Source organism: Pseudorasbora parva, chromosome 3 (assembly GCF_024679245.1).
Source record: "Pseudorasbora parva isolate DD20220531a chromosome 3, ASM2467924v1, whole genome shotgun sequence".
In the NCBI taxonomy this organism is placed as follows: Eukaryota; Metazoa; Chordata; class Actinopteri; order Cypriniformes; family Gobionidae; genus Pseudorasbora; species Pseudorasbora parva.
Window position 1 is genome coordinate 47194272 of NC_090174.1, and position 22739 is coordinate 47217010.

The 22739-nt window shown below is 38.1% G+C and overlaps 1 protein-coding gene across 1 annotated transcript in view; it reads left to right on the forward strand.

The window, feature by feature from the left end:
* Positions 1–22739, forward strand: part of tenm1 (teneurin transmembrane protein 1) — a 209271-nt gene that overhangs the window by 155453 nt on the left and 31079 nt on the right. The window contains 9 exon segments of the mRNA XM_067439223.1: positions 2844–3105; positions 4086–4353; positions 6193–6336; positions 7257–7506; positions 8016–8036; positions 12441–12673; positions 21872–21928; positions 21931–22007; positions 22009–22026. Coding sequence (XP_067295324.1) covers positions 2844–3105; positions 4086–4353; positions 6193–6336; positions 7257–7506; positions 8016–8036; positions 12441–12673; positions 21872–21928; positions 21931–22007; positions 22009–22026 — 1330 coding nt within the window.

Consider the following 22739-nt stretch of genomic DNA (forward strand, 5'->3'; position numbering starts at 1 on the left):
AACTCCACACCCTCCACCAAACTTTACACTCAGCACTATGCAGTCAGGCAAGTACCGTTCTCCTGCAAACGGCAAACTCCAGAGAACACGTCTCCACTGCTCTAGAGTCCAGAGGTGCTGTTCTTTACACCACTGCATTCAACGCTTTGCATCGCACTTGGTGATGTAAGGCTTGGATGCAGCTGCTCGGCCATGGAAACCCATTCCATGAAGCTCTTTGCAAACTGTTATTGAGCTAATCTGAAGGCTACACAAAAGCCCTATTCGGACGGGATTAGATTAACATGGGTACGTGGGGGTAAAGTAATTTTACCTCAGGCCATCTGTAATATTAATGGCCAATTCACACAGGATAAGACATCTCAGTAAAACTAGCAGAAGTGGAAGGAGTAACTTGCTTTAGGCACCATGGTAACTTCCGTGACATTGTGCGTAATGTGCGTATGACGTTGCTGTTATCACGTGAGTAAACAAAACATGAGCACCAGTCTGAACTCCATCTCCTATATAATATGTGTGTGTTTTAATAAACAGTTAGGTCCAGTCTAACGATTCTGATTGGATTGTGTTGGTAATAGACACGTTCCTAGAGATAAAATAAGTGTTGTGCCTCTAATAAGTGCTTATGATCTTCTTTTTGCTTTAAATGATATGCGGAAAATGCTGGATGTTTGCCACAGAGTTGTCCCACCCACCACCACCTACAATGCAACCGAATGTTTCAAGCGCCTCCAAGCTTGCAAAATGCGCTTTTTTTACTTTTAAACAGGAAATTATGGAATTTTACCATACATTTTTACAGTGGGTCTATTCGAACGGGATTAGTATTACCCGAGGTCATTTTTCCGGACCTTTTACAATAGGTAAAAGTCTCTGTAATCTTTACTGATATTGTCCGTAATGATTACCGAGATGGCACATTCGGACGGGACTAAAATCACAGAATTACTTTACCCCAGTGTTGGGTGTAATTAGTTACTAAGTAATCAGTTACTGTAATTTAATTACTTTTCCCTTGAAAAGGTAAAGTAAGCGATTACTCTTAGTTTTTGTGTAATTTAATTACAGTTACTTCACATGTAATTGAACTAAATACAGTGTGTAGACTGTTGAACAATTATACATAATACAATAGTGAAATTAACATCAAAACTTTAAAATGCATGTTTTTATCGATCCTTCTCACGTGTAAAACTTTGCTCAGTTAATAAAAATAATTTATGAAGTTTTATATTTTGTATTTGAATTAAAAGAGCCATTTCATGTCTATCTTTAAATAGCTTAACTAGTCGATGTTGATATAGGATTTAGAAAGTTATTAGTAATAAGTAATTAAATACTTTTTGGAGAGAGTAATTTGTACAGTAATCTAATTACAGTATTGAAGATGTAATTAGTAACTAGTAATTAATTACTTTTTTAGAGTAACTTACTCAACACTGCTCCCACGTCCCCATGTTAATCTAATCCAGTCCGAATAGGGCTAAAGGGACATTCTTTCACAAACGCTTGTACGTAGAAGCAGTCTGCATGCCTAGTTGCTTTATTTTATACACCTGTGGCCATGAGAGTGATTGGAACACCTGAATTCAATGATTTGGAGTGGTGTCCCAATACTTTTGGCAATATAAGCTGTGTCTCATTTCGTTAAATTTCGAAGGCTGCGTCCTCCGGAGGACACGTAATAGAACTTAAAAAAACAACAAAAAAGCTTGAACTACTTAATTTAAACACCACATCTACGCTCGCATGTATATCTGGCAGTGGTGCCGTTTTTTCATATAATATTAAAAAAAAATATGACGGTTGTTAATGGAGACGCAAAGAATTGTGGGTTATCTCCAGCCGTGAAGGATACACCTCATGCACACTCCGAATTCCTGTGAAAGAAGGACGCATTCGAAGGTAGCATTTGGAGTGTCCTACTCACTTTTTTTAAATGAGACGGCCTTATGACGTATGCACCCTTCGAATGCGACCTCCGGAGGACGCAGCCTTCTGAAATGAGACACAGCTATAGTGTACGTAAGATCTTACCTTCATGCTGTGGAAATACCAATCAGAAGACAGAACACAAATGAGCCAATTGCTGAAAAGGAGAGGGCTACATAAGGTTTATATAATATACACACACTTGTAGAGAGACTTGCCTTTTTTCAAAATAACATTTCTTTTATTAAACAGATTTCAAAATATTGCTTACATTTTCTTATTAATGTAACAATTCATTTAACTCAATTTTAACTTAATTGAAACATTATAAATGTTTATTTTCATATATTTCAAACTGAATCGATTTTTTAATTACTGCTTTTTCTGCAAGGATGCATTACATTGATCAGAAGAATGTTACTAAAGATTAATATTAAAAATAATTGCTGTTCTATTTCTATTCATCATGAATCCTGAAAACTATTACCAACATTAGTAATAATAATTAATGTTTTTTGCATCAAATCAGCATATTATAATGATTTCTAAAGGATCATGTGACACTGAAGACTGGAGTAATGCTGTCTGAAAATTCAGCTTTTACATTAAAAAATATATTGAACTAGAAAACAGGTATTTTAAACGGCAAGATTTCACAATATTACTATTTTTACTGTATTTTTAATCTCAATAATACAGTATGATGAACATAAGAGATTTTTTTCAACATAGCATACAGTATATGTTCACATATTAACAGACACACTATCTTGCATATTTATGGTGTGTGTGTGTGTGTATATATATATATATATATATATATATATATATATATATATATATATATATATATATATATATATATAAACCTTTGTTTCTAAGTATGTTTGCTTTTTTGTTTTTCCCGCTAGCTTTGATCTTCTGGCCGTGGGCGGAATCTCTGTGACTCTATTGTTCCAGCGAGCCCCTTTTTTGTCCCAGAATCGTTCTGTCTGGCTTCCTTGGAACCAGTTCATGGTCCTGGACCGAGTTTTTATGGAAAGAGCTGAATCAAAACCACCTGTCTGTGACCTGAAAAACCTGATTAGTCCACACGCCATTGTTCTGTCTGCCCCACTTCCACGATTCGCCGCTGACTGTGAGGACAGAGGAACTGTCGTACCTGAGCTACAGGTACGAGACACACTTGCTCAGATGAAACACTGAATGCATTATATTGTGTCATTATCATAGTCACATGTTAACATCAGATTATACTGGAATCAACTTGAATGTCGCTCAGGTCTTAATGCCTCAGTTCTATTTATATGACACATGAAAGTGCTCGCTTGAAGTGGAGACGGTGTGATATCACTGCAACCTGCTGGTGCTAGAAAAAGAAGAATGTTCCCATTATAATCAACAAGGCATATACATAGTGTAAAAATAAAAAATCTGCAGTGTGGACATTTTTTTTAATTATAAAGTAAGCATTCGCAAGAGTCCAAAACTCAGTTGCGTAAAACTGTGTAAACTTGACACCTTTGTTGATTATAACGTAATGAGAATGTTCTAATATTCATGCATTACTCAGTTTGAGTGTATAATTTACTTAACGTTTGAAGTAAGCAACTCTCTGAAGTTGACTGATGAATTAAACAGCAAAAAAAGTAATTCAAGAACACATTTCTCAGCTAAATTTAGATGTGTAGTCCACAGAAACAACATAACATTCAGTCGGCCACACAAAACAAGAATTTTTATTCTATTTATTATTAATAATCGTGACTGCAAAATATCAAGGGAAATCAAGGGATTTTTGTCATGTTCATGCAGTCCTTCTGCTTATGTGAAGCGTTTCAAATCAGTCCCTCCTGAGATTTCATATTGGTTAAGATGCTGTTTTGGAGGACAGTAGCCTATGTAGGCAGTAGACAGCGAGACAGCTCACTCAGTTTTGGAACAGAGCTCGTGTGTGTGTCTGTAGGCTAGAACTGCAACCTGTTTATGGGACATTTATTTGGCAGCATTACGGTCATTGGCTCGGTTTTTGTTCGGTATGGAAAGTGCACACAGTAAATAGAAATACAATTAATTTCTCTCACTCTCGGTCTGACTAATAAATCCTTATTCTTTGCGCCTGCACGTCTCCTTCTGTCTCTCTCTCTCTGTAGGCGGTCCAAGAGGAGGTGGTTATCCCCGCTACAATTCTGAAGTTAAGCTACCTCTCTTCCAGAGCTCCAGGCTATCGGTCTCTCCTGAGGGTGGTTCTGACCCACACCACCCTCCCGCTGGGTTTGGCCAAAGTCCATCTGTCTGTGGCCATCCAAGGTCGACAACTTCTGAAATCATTTCCTGCAGCTCCAAACCTCATATATGTTTTCTCCTGGAATAAAACTGACATCTATGGACAGCAGGTCACGGGGCTGGTGCAGGCACACGGTAAGGTTCTGTGTATGTGTGAGAGAGCTAACGTTTTTAGTTTTAGTTCAGTTTTATGTTTACCATTCAGGTGCGTTCAGGTTAAAAAGTCAGTTTTTAAATTAATACTTGACCAAAAGGGACAGATTTTTACAAAAGATTTCCATTTCAAATAAATGCTGTTCTTTTAAACTTTCTATTTATCAAATAATTGTGAAATATATAATGTTTTACACCAAAATATTAAAATATTTATGAAAATGCAACTTTGCCATCACAGGAATAATTTATCAAATTAATGAGCATGAAAGACATTATAAAAAATCTTACCGACCCTTATCTTTCAAATGCTATTGTAACAACGATCACACATGAAATAAAATGTCAAAATAGAGTTATCTAAAGATGAAGGTTGAACTTGATTATATGTACTTAAGATGCAAGAGGCGCAAATTATTAGTCTCTTTCATAAATGAACTTTGTATGAAGAACTGTATCTAGGACAGGACTGACTGACAACTGTATTTTACCTCACAATGCCCCTTTTTTCTGACATTTTTGAGATTGACAGCTAGCTAATATTGGTGATTGACAGCAAGAAAATAACCCACAAAGCACACACACTTATGTCCTGGCTATATCAATGATGTGACAGACAACTAGTTGTCAAGTGTGGATCCATTCAAACAGCACTTATCAATCGAACTCACTCTGAAAATTTAGTTGTGGCCCCTTGAAAATGTAAGGAACTCACTTGAATACAGTTGTCACTGTCTTTCAAAACTAAATAGTGTATGAACAGGCCCATATTTAGCACTCCAGTCCAAACAGATCTGATGACTGTATCCTGCTGTTGTATGATCATAGCCCCTCTTTCTCGTTCTCTCCCCGTCCATTATTTTGAGATCCATCACAATGACAGCAATCAGGCACTGCAGAGGGTCTGAATTCATCATTTGCTCATTGAAAAAAGCGTTCATTTTTACGGCACACTCACGCACCTACTGAATAATGGCTACAAATGAGTAATTACTGACTATTATGGAGAAAATTAACTCCTGTTTTCAAGTAGTAATTAGAAAGAATTAGGCAAAAATATTTCATGGTCATAATAAACAAACGTGTGAACAGGAAAAACTAAAATTCTATGACCAAAAGAGATTATTTAACCACAAATTACAAGATTCTACAGTAATATGTCTGTGAATCTATGTTGTGCTCATAATGTTTTGACAGTAACTTATAAAAAGGTAGAAAGACATCAAGTAAAAACCCACATGACTCGGGATCTCTGGCAAATATAATAAACAGGCAAATATAATTATTAGTTAATAATTATTATATATATCCTCTTAACTGTGTTTATGTTGGCTCCAGCTCAAGCATTGCTACTTTGAAGAACCAATTAAGTTTGCTGGAACACCATGGCAACACAACTGTAACTGAAGCAAATATGATTTTTCCATAAATACTGTTGATACCTGCTGCTTGTTTAACTCTGATGATGGGTCAGCTTCAGCTCTTGAAAAATTGTTCCTGTTATGACATTTTTGTAGACTAAGGTATTTGTAAATGTTATTGCGTAAATACTCTAAACTCTAGATTTTATATATCAGCTCATATTAATCTAATGAATCTTGTAAAATTACATTAATTATTGGTTATACAGGGTAATTTATGCATTACAATTCTGAAGTTTCACTTTAAAATGAAGAATTACCAATGAAAGTGTGTGAGTAGGTAATTTTTTTGTCTTCTAATGATAGTGATAGTTTGTCTCTTTTGGATTTTGATGATGATGGTGATATTTAATGGGCTAGGTCTGGCACTTACGTTTGTGTGTGTGCAAATTAATGACAGTCTCTGTTGGATACGAGTACGAATCATGTCTGGACGTTGTGCTCTGGGAGAAGAGAGTTGCTCAGCTGCAGGGCTTTGAGCTGATGCCATCCAACCTGGGCGGCTGGACACTGAACCAACACCACGTCCTCAACCTGGAGAGTGGTGAGGAATTATCACACACACACATGCGCATGGGTGTTTTCTTCAACTATGAGCGCTTTTGGCCCTGTAGACTTTTAGAAATGAAAACACACTTTTCAAAATCATTAGTTTATTCACTTTGCCTGCTAACAGTGGATATATTGAATCCAACAGTGGATATATATAGTATCACAGGAGAATTCTGGCATATTTATGTTTTTTGCCCCATAACCTGTCAAGTTAATTTCCACTACATTGCAAATTACCATTCATTTTGTGGTGGAAATAAAGAGAATTAAATTGTAATTATTTTTAGGAAAAAAATGGCACAACTGCCTTAATTACAGCTTAATTAAAAACAATACAGAATAAAAATATATAAATCTTATATTTCATCTCAGTTTTTCGCCACTTTTCATCACAGTTGTCTAATTTGTGACCAAATACACACACATGTGCATGGAAATAACAATACAACTGTCAAATACTCGTAATTTGTGTAAAAGCAATTTTCCCATAATAAATGTTTTTCAATTCACTATATTTTGGATTATCATAGTTTTATATAGTATTTTAATAATTAGTCTATGATGGCTTTTCGTGTTTTAAGGTTGAAAGTCTAGAAAACAATTAATCCATACATAAAAATGGTTTTTACATGGTTTTTACATCCCTGGGACCTTAATGTGCCAATGGAAAAATGATCTTAACCCATGACCTTCAGATAGCAACATGGAAGTGTTTACCAAAAAAAAGATCCCCAACATAGAGCGTGTTTACATCCTCCCGATCAATATATTTCGTTCCTGAGAGCTCCCTAGACGGCAGTTTGTATCATTCTTTTCTTTAGCTAGTTTTTTACAGGGTCTTTTAGCACCATCACATTTCATCATTGATATATAAAAGCTTCAATCTAATACTCATTCTTTTCTCTTCTGCAGGTATCCTTCATAAAGGAAATGGAGAGAATATCTTTATTTCTCAACAGCCTCTGGTCATCTCTACAGTGATGGGGACAGGGGCGGTCCGTGCCATCCCATGCCCAAACTGCAACGGCCCAGCTGTGGAGCAGAAACTGTTTGCCCCTATTGCTCTGGCCTGCGGTTCGGATGGAAGTGTGTATGTAGGGGATTTCAACTACATCCGTAGGATTCTGGCCAACGGATTTGCCATCAGCATCTTGGAGCTCAGGTCTGCCATCTTAGATCAGCAAATGAATCATTATTCTTTTAATTGCATTATAACACTTGCAATCTCTATAGTTTTTTTAACTAATGGTTTTATTTTGTAATGTTGAAACATAAAGTGTTTAATTTTGCTAATAGTTATTCAGTTTTTATTTATTTAATTTCATATTTATTCATTTATTTATTAGAATTATTTATTTTATTTAAGCTGATTTTTCGTTCTTGTTTATTAAAAAAACATTCCTGCTATTGAAATATTTAATTAAATAAAATCAAACACTAATGAATGTTTTGTCAAATAACCTACAAAATAAATTAAAATGTTTTATTAAAATACAAATTTTCATTATTAGATTATGTAAAAAACAAACAAAACAAAAAAAAATTGTATCCGCCTTTTGTATCTTATAAGACTTTTCATAATTGTAAAAAATTATCTGAGGTGTGTCTGTTATCAATGTTGACTTCAATTTGAATGATTGACTTATATTTCTTTCCATGTTACGCATCCAGAAATCGTGACATTAGACACAGGTATGTTTCTTTTCAGAACAGTTATCATCACTATATAGTCTTTCAGTCATGAATACATTGTACCTGTGCTTGAATTCATTATTTTTATTTTAAATCTCCATTCATCCATGCATCAACCTTGGAGGAACTAGAGGTTAAGTGACTCGAGTCTCAAATGCAGAACAACTAATTTAGAGCCAGCAGCCCCTATAGTAAGTCAGCAGAATCAAATGCTCAGAATTGGATTTTGTCTCATGAAAAAAGTCTTTAAATAAAAATAAAGTAAATATTTAGTAAATTGTTACTTTGTAAATTGTTATTTCTCATCAAGGTCATAGCACACTATATTTTTGAACATAAATATTCCTACGAACAATAACATTAATGATAAAAATAACCCCAAAACAGGAATGGGCAACTTCTGGAGGGCCTCTGTCCTGCAGAGTTAGGTCCAATCCCAATTCTATGCATTAGCCCTTCCCTTTCCCCTACCCCTTTGTGTTGCGTGTTCACGTGAAGGGGTTGGGGTTTTGTTTCTCTTTTGGCTTGAGTGGCAGGAGTAAGGGGAAGGGCCAGATAGCCCTTCAAACAGAGATTTTTCAGGACCACACTTCAAACTAAGGGGTATGAGGATTTTTCCTGCACACACCGACTACCGCGCTGCTAGAATGGTAGTGATGTTTCCACTCAGAATCAATCACTTGTGTGTCACCTGGTTGCCCGTTTCTCTGTAACTTGCTAAATGGGCTGTTTGAGTTAGTGAACACAAACTAATAACAGTTTAAAAAATATATTTGGCCATCCTTCATAACGCAGTCGCTATGTAGATCACATGTATCATCTGTAAATTTGCGTTACCAAGGCAACACCTGACTCATGGAACGGTTAATAAACAAAATGAACAGTTTGGCACCACCAGTCTTGTATGTTCAGTATCATTGTGTATCGTCTTAGGAAACTCGAAGGCTCATACATTTTTTAATTGAAAACAAGCACTGTTTTAGTCCAAATACAGCGCAAAACTATGTTAGGACTAGGAGTGAGTAATTTGTTAAACATGCTCGTGCCGGATTTATGTTAAATAGAACCTAGGCACTTTTCATTGCTGTTCATACTGGTTAAATGTTACGGGACACTAATAAAAGAAACAGTGTATGATGATGTGTAATGGTGTAGTAGTGGTGTCCTATTTCTTAGGGGAATATTTTCACCCCTAGGCCTTCCCATGTTTGTTTCATGGGGCAAGGTGAACAGGTAAAGGTAGGGGAAGGCGAAGGGTTATAAAATAGAATTGGGATTGGGCCTTAAGCTCCAACCTTAATCAAACACACCTGGACAAGCTAATCAATGTCTTCAGGATTACAACAACAAAAAAATACAGACAGATGAGTTTTTATCAGGGTCTGCAGGACAGTGGCCCCTCAAGGACCGCAGTTGACCATCCTTGCCCAGAAAATTCAGTTAATACATCACATTAATTCCTTCAAACCTACACATATAGTTTTATACTTTTTTTCTTTTGTCGACTTGATTGTCCTTTATTTTATTGTGTATTATTTTTAATTTTTTTATTCTACCTTTCAATTATTACGGAGCATGTCAACTTTTATTTTCTTATAATTAAGGCCATTTTTTTATCATTACATTTTATATGTTTGCAATTGTATCCATCTGTGTATATTTTTGTGTGTGTATTTGTGCGACTGTGGATATGTTTTTGTGTGGGCGCGTGTGTTATGAAGCCACACAGTGGCTACTGTTGCTTGTAATCTTCAGTGTGTGGTCAGGAATCCATCTGAGGCGTTTTTCTGGTCGATGGATTGAACACTAACAGCTTTTCTCAGCAAACCACTGCCAGCGTCACACCGCGGTCTCCTGCTTATCGTCTAGATCTTCCTCGTTTCATGTGAATTTAGAAACGGCGCCCCCCGCAGAGAGGGAGTTAGAGTGCGGGATAGACCTCTGCCCCACAGACTAACACTGACAAGCGCACTGTAATCCTTTATCTTTGCGTGCGCGTGTGTGTTTGCACACAGTATTACATCCCACAGCAAGGGGGAAATCCTACCTTCAGCCGTCTTTTGGAGATAACGCTTCTGATCAAACCCAAGTCTGATTCTACCTCGCAAAGACTCAAAAGAACCTTATAGTATTAACATTTTCAATTTCATCAATCTGTCAGTAAACAGACAGTTTGAGGAGGCGGCTTTTGCCCTTTGTCATAACAAAAACAGCTTTGAGAAAAATATAAATCTCTTTTGCCATTTCAATATTGATGTGAATTTGATTAATTGCTTTTGCTTTGTGTTATTTACATTTGTATAACACACTCAAAAGTGCATTAAAAGTGTTCAATTTAGAAGTCTCTGCATTCCCAGAAAATTAAACCCATGACATTTGTGTTGCCAGCGACTGAGATACAAAAGCGTTTGCCCTTTATTATAACAAAAGTAGCTTTGAAATACATATTAGCATCAGGATGTAAATTTGCTTAATTGCTTGTAAAATAACTATTTACATTCATCATTTTTTTGAAAGTGACTAAGCTGGAATACACTAGACAACTTTTGCCCAGATTTACAGTCTGAACAAGCTAATACTAGTTGCCAAAAGTCAGAGCCAGTCTGAAGATTTGAGTTGACAGATTTCACAGAATGTATTACACTTGTTAGCTTTAAAGTTTGATTGCATCCAGACGGAGGGTATCAAACATGTTTGATTATTTTGGAGCCGATTTTAGAACGCATTGTTTTCATTTGTCACTGTCTCCTAGCAAGAAGCCATGTGTTTCTGTATGAGTTTATAATGACTTGAAAGTCTGGTAGTGTGTGATCCTCAGTTGTTAACTTTAGTGTATGATGCCCATGTTTTCCTCTGTAATTTTTTACAAAGTTGGAAAGTGTATGATGCCTAGTCTTTAAAGATCTGTTCAGATTTTAAACTTGTGTGATGTATTCCAGCCTTAAAGGGTTAGTTCACCCAAAAATGTAAATTCTTTCATAAATTACTCACCCTCATGTCGTTCCGAACCTGTAAGTTCTTCATTCAATTAGGAACACAAATTAAGATATTTTTATGAAATCCAAGAGCTCTCTGACCACTCCATATACAGAGTTTATTAATTTATTACCACTTTCAAGGCACAGAAAGTTGGTAAAGACATTGTTAAAATTGTCCATATGACTACTGTGGTTCAACCTTAATTTTATAATGCAACGAGAATACTTTTTGTGCACAAAAACAAACAAAAATAACAACTTTATTCAACAATTTATTTTTGTCTGTGTCCGACTCTTACACTGTTGATGTAGTGCAACACTTCTGAGTTCTACATCAGAATGCCGGCTTAACATTGGTCGATGTTGTTCACATAAGTACCACGCTGCATGGGTGATATGCTGACGCAGGAACTAGCTAATTATAAGCCGCCATTCTGATGTAAAACTCGGAAGCGCTTTATTTACAACGTCAACAGTGTAGGAGAATGACACTGATGAGAAGAAATTGTTGAATAAAATCGTTAGTTTTATTTATTTATTTATTTATTTTGCGCACAAAAGGTATTCTTGTTGCTTTATAACATAATGGTTGAACTCACATTAATGTGATTAGAGTCACATTAACTATTTTAACAATGTCTTTACTAACTAATTAATGGCAGAATTTTCATTGTTGGGTGAACTAACCCTTTAAGTGTACACTTTATCAGTCTGCGCATTCCCAAGAAACTGAACCCATGACCTGTGAGTGGTTAGCGGCTGAGCAACAGGAACTACTCCCCTTTACCCTGACCTCATAGCCCTGTACACAGTTCTAAGCACTTTGCTGTCCTTAAACCCAAAAGAATAAATCAACTTCCCTTAAATGTCAGAGCAGCAGAATGCCTCGTAATCTTCAAGCACCAAACTCACCAACTCAGACGCCACAGGTGATGTGCAAGATGACTTGTTTATCTTTTTCAAGGAGAACACAATCAAAAAAACATGTTTTTGTTGTCAAAAGACAAAAAAGACCTCATCAATTTTTGTGGGGCACAATGTGTTGCTCTTTTAAGAAATTCTGTTTTTTGTTTTTTTTCCTTTCCGCCTAAGGAACAGATGAGAAAGAGGGAGCAGGTAAATTTGCTCTTAGGGCAGAACCGGATGGAAGTAAAGGAAAGGAAGATTATAGACTGGCAGGGGTCCGTTGTGCTGGAGGGGCTGAGAGTTTTGATTGGGGCTTAGGTTTAGTATGATTGAAATTTCTGCAAGGCACTGAGACCTGGAGGGTTTATTTTTACACTAACCTTGTGCGAGCATGAGTTTGCGTGTGGTTGTTTTTTGGTATGGATTTTGACTTTATGAAATAGTTTCAGCATAAATACATTGCCAATATGTGTGTAGCCCTGCTTTGTCATAAAGGCTTGTTAAAATTATTTTCCTTCAGCTCTAGTCCGGCTCATAAATACTACTTGTCTATGGATCCTGTGCGCGAGTCACTCTACCTGTCGGACACTAGCAGCGGGAAGCTGTACCGCCTGAAGACTCTGACTGAACCAAAAGATCTCAGCAGGAACGTGGAGGTGGTGGCTGGCAGCGGGGAGCAGTGCACACCCTTCCACCCGAGCCAGTGCGGCGATGGAGGCAAGGCCACTGAAGCAGCGCTCAGTAACCCCAGGGGTGAGAATCCAGTGCACACACATGCTGCGCTTCTCAATTCAAAAAGTAAGAGCGAGTGAGAAAGGCAGAGTGGTTATTGAAGGCAGGAATAGAAGCATGTTTCGGTGAGAGAAATGGAAAACTGCAAAAGTAAGATAAATGAAAGATGCCTTCCTTCTTTGTTAAATCAGGCAGAGCGACTATTAGTCCCACCTATCCATCACTGCCACTGCCTCTTTAAATCCACCAGTCTGGCTGATGGACAGATGGAGGCGTGGCTAACGGGCACGTATGTTCTCTTATCCTTCAAGCCTCATTGTGCAGTCTCTTCTCTCACACAGTAACTCGCTCACTCAACTGTCGCAGTTAAAAGCCTCCACTTACTTGTAAACCCCTGAGGATAGAATTCATAAAGAATCCCAGAGCAGGAATGATATGTATGTGTGTTCGCGCACTTTTGATTTCGGACTGTTCTGCAAAGAGCTGTGTTTTAGATCAAACTCTAAATCATATTTAAAACGGATTAAAGCATTTTTACACTCACTTCAACGATCCATACACATTTTTTTCTGGCAAACTGCTGGATAAAAGCCTTCCGTTGTGTGTCTTGGGGTAGAATACCCATTTTTCCCTTTGTTAAAGTGTTTTTACTGAAGTCTATTATCTGTAACAGGCTCGGACCGAAATGCTGAGAGCTTCTTAACTGCAATCCGACCTTCTATGTTCTCAGGCCATGAGAGGGTCTGCACAAATAGACTGCAACCAAAGCATTAACAGATCCGTGTCACAATTTTTTTTCTCTATTTAATTCTGCTAAACTGACCCGTAGCGCTGATATGCGTCACTTACATACCAGTCTTGACAGTTTTGAACGGTGCTGTGTGGTTTAAATTTGGCTTGCTGTTGATTCAATTAATCTCAATATACAGAATGTTTTTATAATCAATATCTCTTTATACACATAGAAACTCAGTGTGATGCAGTATTGATCTCTGCACCACGGCAGCATCTTCCGTGACTATGATCTCTTTAGTGCAGTAAAAACGGATAGTCTTCGGCTAGCATCAACTACCCGAGGCCCAGAGCTTCACACTGAGAGCCAGTAAACAAATTAAATCAAAATTATACTTATAAAATACCCTGTTAGTTTAGAAAATATGACTTTATTTTCAAGAGATTTGACAGAAAATTACAGGAAAATATACTGGCAGGATTGACATTTTCAGCATCTGTATAAAGTGATTTTGACTGTAAAAAAACAGATTTGACCCCCTGCTGTATTTTTATGGTTCAGGCATCACTCTAAAGCAGGTGATTCACTCTAAAATATTTAAGAGCTTGGCATAGCTTGAAATATGTCCACGGAATTATAAGACTTCATTCATTTACATGGCTTTTCCAAATCTAGAAATCAGTCTTATAAAAATTAGGCTACCTCATATAGCCAGTTTTTGTTGAGGGTGTGAATTAAAATAGAAATATCTTGATTTTAAATTGTTTAGGTTTTTTTCAATGCCTTTTTTGTCTTGTTTTAAATAATGTTGTCATCTTGAGGCTCCTTGGAAGTTTACTGAGGCCCCCTGGTAAAAAGGTAAAGTGCTTTTTTAATGTCAGAAGAAGTTTTATATATATATATATATATATATATATATATATATATATATATATATATATATATAATAAATATAAGTATAATATAATAAATATTAGTAGCCTTTTACAAATAAAATATTAAAATATTATTAGAATAAATGTATTATTAGAAAATTATTGTATTAAAATATTATATTATAATTATTCTTTAAAAAAATAAGTTGCAATATTTGAAAGTTATGACATTAAAAGATTTGTTCATTTTAAAATGAAAATTTCCTAATGATTTACTCAGCCCCATCTCATCCAAAGATCTGGTCATAACAGCAGTATGGTAAGATATGGTAATAATAAGAAATGTTCCCTTTCAGTCGGTCACGTTCGACGTACGTCGGACTTTGACTTTAGAGACCAATCCTACTTCGAGTGTGTAAAAACGAGCCTATGAAATTTGGCATGTGATCCACGCATTCCACTCTCCGCCCCGCAGCGCGGGTTTAAATAGGTAGAGGAATGGTAGATCAGCGCTTTCTACTTCAGAGCCGAACAGTGTTATTGCTGTGTCTACAAAGAGTGTGGAGAATCGAGTCTTGTGAGAGAAACTGCCAGTGCGGGTGATACGGCGCGCCAGCGAGTGATCGCTTCACTAAACTAGGGTGAGCTTGTTGGTTTGCTGGCCGTTGTCACAAACATTGAGAGCTTACACAGGCTTGCACTATACGGACTGTGTGCAGCCGCGGTCATCTCCTTGAGTGCTTCAGCACACTAAAAGAGCAGTTTCCATTCACAAAAGAGCAACACGGTTTGACCCTGCGTCTTTTTCAAGATGTCATTCAAGCCGTGTATTCCTGGAATGCAATTGTTTCCTGTCCTCGTTGACGGCCACGATCGCTCTTGCACGTAGACATGTGAGATTGCAACCGTGGGTGATTCATGTTCTCTGAGTAGAACGTGGTCACGTCGGCGCGTTGTTCATCTCACCCTTCTCGTAAAGGCTTGAGTGTTCAGCACGCAGTGTGCCGGCGGCTGACAGCGGTGGTTGTCAAGACAACTAGCGCGCGTCAGTCGGCGCTCTAGATGCGCGGTCGAGACTATGAAACCTCAAATGGGGTGGAGTCCCTTCGCCTATCCCCTGATCTAGTTCATTTTCTGGTGCTACTGGAAAAGGGCTACTTTGGAGAAATTTGGAACGCCAAAAGTGCCATAATTCAAAAAAAAAAAAAAAAGTGTTTTCCCTCTCTCACTGCCCTCTGTCCTGCATGCACGGGGGTAGTCCCAACCCAGGGGTTGTGCAGGGTCCTTGGGTCAGGCGATGTCCACACTAGTGGTCCAGGAACAGGGTAGCCTGACAAGCCAAACCCACATCAAGATGTTTGGTCTGGAAACTCACCATTGATAGGGCTCAATCCGAGGGGCGGGATAAACGGTTGTCTTTCAAACTCCCTCTGCGCGCGATAGGATAGTGCTATCACCAACCAGAGCAACGAAGGTGAAACAGAGCTTGTTGATAGACTAAACATTCTGCGTATCTGGTCGGCTAAACTCCGAACACATCTTCCCTTTTTAAGAATGACTTCAGTGCCGTTCTTTGTTCTTTTCTCAGAGAAAAGCTTAACTCCAAGTCTTCCAGAATCGCAGTCAAAGCTGATTTGAAAAACCGCCGCCGTTCGCCAGTTTCTGTGTTTACTAGAAGCATGCAAACGCAACTCGGCCGTCGTCATTATGGCCCCGCCCACCGACTCTATACATGATGTGATTGGCCCGTCCAGAGTGAGGGGAATACAGCTCAGAAGTGTTAGATTTCTAGGCTAGGAACATGGGCTATCCTGGCAGATATGCGTGAGAAAAAAGTCTGTCGGGCTCGCCTCGACTTTGCCCAGCAGTTCTCGGAGGAGGACCGGGGGGCCCTGACTGGTTTAACGTTTCTGCCACTGGCTCTCCGGAGTCCAGCGGTACCCACGTATTCAAAAGCAGTTCCTCTCTCTCTGGGCCCCAAGAGACGCCCCCGTGCCTTGCCACTTCTTTCCTCCCCTCGCCAGTAGTGTGGGCACCTAGACCGCCTCCGGGCCTTCTCACCCGGACTCTACCTGAATACTCAGACAACACTCCGGGCCGCCTTCCGGCTTCCCGAGTCGGGTCTAAGTGCTCCACCTCCCTGCCTCCGGGCAGCAGGCAGCAGAGTGGGCACCGAGGATGCCTCTGTGCCTTCTCACCCACTATCTGCCTCACACTGGAGTACTCAGTCAACACTCCGGGCCGCTCCCGGGCCTCCCGAGTCAGGGCTGAGTACTCCACCTCCCTGCCTCCGGGCAGTGGACAGCAGAGTGGGCTTCGAGGACACCTCCGGGCCTTCCCACCCACCTCCCGAGTCGGGCCAGAGCACTCCACTTCACTGCCCCACCCCGGGCACATCTGTGGTGCCCTTGGTCCCGCTTGCTTGGTTCCTGGGAGCCTGGCTAGGTCTCCCTAGGCCGTCTCACTGGTCACCCGTACCATCAGACTCGGCTACGCGATTCAGTTCGCTCACCGGCCGCCCAAGTACAAGGGCATCCTCTTCACCTCCGTGCGAAGCAGCGATGCTCATGTCTTGAGGTCAGAGATCGAGGTCCTACTAGAGGCAGAACCAGCCCTAGCTTCATTGTGTCCGGCCCACGCTCTTCGCGCTTGCGTTGACCGGACTCAAAGCTTCGGACCTCCGAGCAACTCTTCGTCTGTTACGGAGGCCAGGTTAGCAGGCAGAGGTTAGCCCTCTGGATAGTGGATGCTATAGTCTTGGCTTACCAGTCCCAAGACGTGCCTTGCCCGTTCGGGGTAAGAGCACACTCCACATGGAGTTTTGCTTCTTCCTGGGCGCTGGCTTAAGGCACCTCGCTGACAACACATATGTAGAGCTGCGGGCTGGGCGACACCTAACACTTTCGCTAGATTTTATAGCCTCCGTGTAGAGCCGGTATCTTCCCGCATCCTCGCCCCCAGTGGCCAGTATCGCTAAGTGCCCGTTCTAGTGTCGGCTTGCAAACGCCACTCCCGACCTCTGGCGTTTTCAATAGGGATCCCAAGTCGTCGGTCAAAGTCCGACGTACGTTGAACATGACCAACTGAAAGGGAACGTCTCGGTTATGTATGTAACCCTCGTTCCCTAAAGGAGGGAACAGAGACGTATGTCCCGTCGTCAGGTGCTGTGCTCCCGCCAGGAGGCCGTTTTTGCTTTGTTTAAAAATAGAAATATTAAACATATTTCCTTTTCCTTTACATTTTCCTTTGACTTAATTAGTCATCCAAGTGTTAAAATATTTAAGGAAAACATTAAATAAGACATTGTACTACTTTAAGTATTATTCCCCATTAAGTATCCTAATAGAGCAACCACTGAGCAATTGCTCTGGTATTCTCTGATACAGTAAATGTTCACACTTTATGTTTGTCTTAGGGTGTGCTGTGTATATGCTCTACAAGCTCAGGATATGTAAAAAAAAAAGTCACTGCTCACCAATGTAATTGAAACAAGCTTATAAACCATACAGAATTCATTTTTTTTTGAAAATGTAAAATGCAGAAGGTTTTCTGTAATGGGTAGGTTTAGGGGTAGGGTTACTGTAAGGGGATAGAATATACAGCTTGTACAGTATAAAACCCATTACGTTATGGCTATGGATACTCCTCACAAAGATAGTAAACCAGACCTGTGTGTGTGTGTGGGGGGGGGGGGGGGGGTATGGTACGGTAAGTTGCAGTACTTTGATTCACTGAAATCTTGGATTTAGGGTGAAAGAGATAGGAAGAGAAAAGGGCACATTAATTCACAGCTCCCTGTAGGATAGGTTGCTCGCTATCTGGTCTGATGCCATCCGAAAGTTTCGGAGAAAGAGACGAGAACAGATAGACATGCTCTATTCAGTCCAGCAGGCTCAGAGAAGAGAAGAGCTCTTGAAGTCTAAATTGTGGCCTGCTTTTGAATATTTTAATTATATGTGTGTGATAATTAGTTGCTCCTCTGATCATTTTCAATCTAACCAGCATTTTGCATTATAGTAAGAAAGTGAGCTTCTGGACTTGAGGATTTCTGTGCGTCTCCTGGACACTTTGAAGGGCAGAGGGAGGTATACCCCTCCGAAGGCAGAATAAATAATTAAGCTTGTTATGCTCGTTAAGTGGGTAATATGCCCCGTAATTGGCACCCATAACAAGATGCATTTGTAAACAGGCTTATTGAGGCAGATAGAATTTCAGCAACAAGGGTAGTGTGTGTGTGTGTGTATTCGTGTGAATTTGCATCTGGTTTACAGCACAGCATAATCTGTATTGTTTGTTACACACAAGAAAAGAGAAATTCTGAATGGATTCTCAGCATTTAAAGCCGCTCACCATAACCAAATAGTAGATTAAAAAGTTAACTGCACCATTTTAGGATTGTCAACAAAAATAGGTGAGACTGGGAATAAAGTGTTTTTACTTTAGTGAATATTTCTCAGAATTGATTTTGAAAGTCAGTTTCTCTATAGGGACCTACATCAAAGTCTTGGCCACAGAAAAAGCCATTGCACATTTCCAATGTTATTGTCTAGGGAAAAAGACAGATCAGTTTTCATAGTGGCAGTCTGCCATTACATACTCTATTCAAGGCTTTTTAATGGCTTATCAACTTAATTTAAACAGTAAAACAATAATGCAGCACAAAAAATGTAATATACAGAAATATCAAACTTATTTTGGCCAACAAAAACTGTAATACTGTAGTAATTACTTAATTAAATATATACAACATTGTAAACACATGACAACTAATAGTACATGCTCTTATAAAAATAAATGGTAAATAATTATTATAAAAATGTGAAATGATGCAATACTAAGGCATAATTATGAAACAAAAACATAAATGTATGACAGTTCAAATTGAGATATAATGATGAAATAAGTCAAAATGTTAAAATGAAAATATGAGATAAAAATTCATAATTATGAGAAATAATATTAAAAAAAGAAAGATGTAATTGCACTTGTAACAAATTGCTGGGTCTGTCCTATATAGCAGTTAAACGGTTAAAATAGACATCACATAATCATCATCACATAATAATTGTTTAATGTACAGATAAGGAAATTGAATAAATTAATGAAAACAGAAACAGTTATTTTTCTGGAAGTTTTGCTGTAGAACTGTTGCCTTAATGTTTGGTAGTCTTACATCATGCATACTTTGTTTGTTCTGAAATATAAGACAAAATATTATTTAATATGATTGAGTCAGGCTGACTACATTAGTTTAAGTTGAAGTCATTTTAAGGGTCATGGCAGGTAGAAAAAAGCTCCTCAAGGGAGCAAATGCACATATTCAGTTTTTTTACAGTGTGGGCTAGGAAAGAAACAGGCAATGCAACTAGTGAAGTACTACTCTGTGTCAGCTATTATAGGCAGTTTATCCATATGGAGAAGGTGCTGTTACCGCTATCCATACTAATATGTGTGAGCTGTCATTTTACTCGAGCTCTGTTGAAATGCACCATGTGGGCAGATTTTCTTGCTGTAAAATGTCTCCAAAATATGCGCTTCCTGTTAGCATTATCTGATTAAATTGTGATTCCAAATAAAGCATTTAAGTGTGTGTGTGTGTGTGTGTGTGTGTGTGTGTGTGTGTGTGTGTGTGTGTGTGTGTGTGTGTGTGTGTGTGTGTGTGTGTGTGTGTGTGTGTGTGTGTGTGTGTGTGTGTGTGTGTGTGTGTGTGTGTGTGTGTGTGTGTGTGAGACCCAATCTCTCCCAGAGTAAATCAACGTGGTGAGAACAGACCAATATGTCTGCTTATCTCTGTGATTCTCATTAGAGGGAGAGAGCGAGAATAAAGAGAGCAAATTAGAGAAGGGAAAGGACAGCCGCAAACACACATACACACAGTGCTATTTGCCATAACAAACTCTGATGTGTGAGAGAGATGGTTATATAAGCCTTTTCCCACTTCAGAGTGAAATCCCTCTGGAGGACAAAAATATCGTTAAGCGACATGCATTTGTGTGGAGGTGTTCCAAACAGCATTACAGTACTACCTTACAACATTTACTACTTCACAGTGACCAACATGAGCAGTATACAGCCAGAGGACACAGAATACCATATCCCACAGTGCAATGCAATCGACCTTAAGTTTCAGTGTGGTTTTATTTCGATCCTCATACACAATTCCACAATATTTGTACATAATATAATTTTTTTGTACATATGTACCAAAAAAGGTGTAGTTTTGTTTATTTTACCTACTGTCACTAACATTAAAAAATGTAACATAAAGCAACAATTTCTGAAGACCTCTATACAAAACTGAAAATGACACCTTTTATAAACGAATAGTTGTTTCATAAATTGAATATAAAAATGAATAAAATTGAGTTGTATATTTGTGTCATGGTGGCTGTGGGAGGGCAAACAAATACAAAGATAGAAAATCCTAAATAAAGGTTTAATGGTACTTCTAGCAAATAGATGATTATGAAGCAACACACACTAACCAAGAAAATGAACGTACAAGAAGTGACTGAAAAGGCAGATCTTAAATAGTGAACACAAATGAGGATGATGACTACACACAGTTGACACATATGAACTAATAATGATGAAAACCAAGGAGACAGATGATTGGCGGATGGGAGAAATGAAAACGAACTGAATCTGAACAGAAATGACTGTGACAATTTGTCTATCACCTTTTTTTTATTTGCAAAAGGAAATACATATTCATAATTCCTTGTCCCATTTAATTCACAATTTTACCTATTTGACAGACATACATCTATTCTTTATTTTGGTCCTTGCCCTTATTTTTAAAATAATGTGTGTCAATTTTGGAATAAACCAAATGACCAAATTTTAGAGTATATAATTTGATTGGTTTGTAATAGTTGTTGATTTACAATCCCTATAGCACTCATATTGACTCATTAATTGATCGGAATGCAAAATGTTAAAACACAAATTTGAATTAAAATAATTAGGTGGCAGTGTATGGTCCAGTATTAAATGAGTAAGCTAATGTTGCATTCAGAGCATAGTTTGATCTTTACAAACCGTATGCTATAAAAGATCTGTGGAACAGACGTCTCTAAAGAAAGAATAATAATAAAGAACAATGGCGTATTTGACAGCAATGACGGCGGCGATTCTTTCATGATGTTAGTGGCCTGGAGGTGTATTTGCGCTAAAGATCAGTTTTAATTAAACTGTAACAATGTATGTTTGTGCGGCACATGATTTAAATGTAAAACCAAGTTGCCTTGCACGGCTCAAGGTGATTTGCAAGCATTTGAATAGAACAAGACAAATGAAAGAGAAATTGGATGAACAATGAAAAGAAATACCAGATTTTTTGCATATCTGATGTCATTTGGAATAAATCTGCATATATAAGATAATTTGCATATATTTAAGATGCTGTGAACATAATGATCACACAGAGGAATATACTGCCCGAGACAGTGAAACTCGTCTTTCTTCAGCGCACCATTCCTCATCATCTGCCGTTAAGCTGTGAATGCATTGGCAATGCTAATGGAACATTTTTTGTTATTCCAATAAAGCACATTAAAACTGAAAGACATTGAGAGAAATGGACTGTGTATGTATCCTTTTGTCCTGCAGGTATCGCCGTGGACAAACACGGGTTCATTTACTTTGTTGACGGATCAACGATCCGTAAGATGATGACAAAGGAGTGATAACAACAGTCATTGGGTCAAATGGACTCACTTCCTCCCAGCCAATCAGCTGTGACTCTCGGATTGGACATCAGCCAGGTGAACAAAACATACACACTTACGCATTTACATATGGTGGCTCAAAAAAGTATTTAGAATAAATCACTCATAATGTATGAATGTCACTGCATTAGAAACAAAATATCAAGCCAAGTGGTTTCTGCAAACAAATGATGGTTGACCTTTTCTCAGAGCTAACTTCATTTCTCTTAGATATTTTTGCAATTACTTTTAATCACCACTAGAGAAACTGACTTTCAATCACCCAAGGTGATTTTATAGTAAATGTATGAAGCAAAATAGCAGATTTCAAATTTATACTTCTCCAGGGAGACATCATTTTGTTTCCTTTTTTTTCCTTCTTGACTATACATGTTTGGGAGTAGTATATAATATATATATATATATATATATATATATATATATATATATATATTTTATATATATATATATATATATATAATATAAATAATAATAGTATTTTAAGTTATTTCATGAAATTCCAGGTATCATTGCCTTTTTATTGAGTAAAACTCACTGGTCACACTGTTTATTTTGATTCACTTTGAACCATCTTAAAAGAGTCATTTGTTGATTATAGTTATATAATAGTATATTGTTGATTCACTAAAAAGAACTATTATTTGTTTGTGAATCGGGCTACACGGTGTTGTATGTCTGTCTACATGAAACACACAAGGACAACTCGATAGAAATATGCTTTCTGCTGTTATTTATTTTGCAGAGGGTTT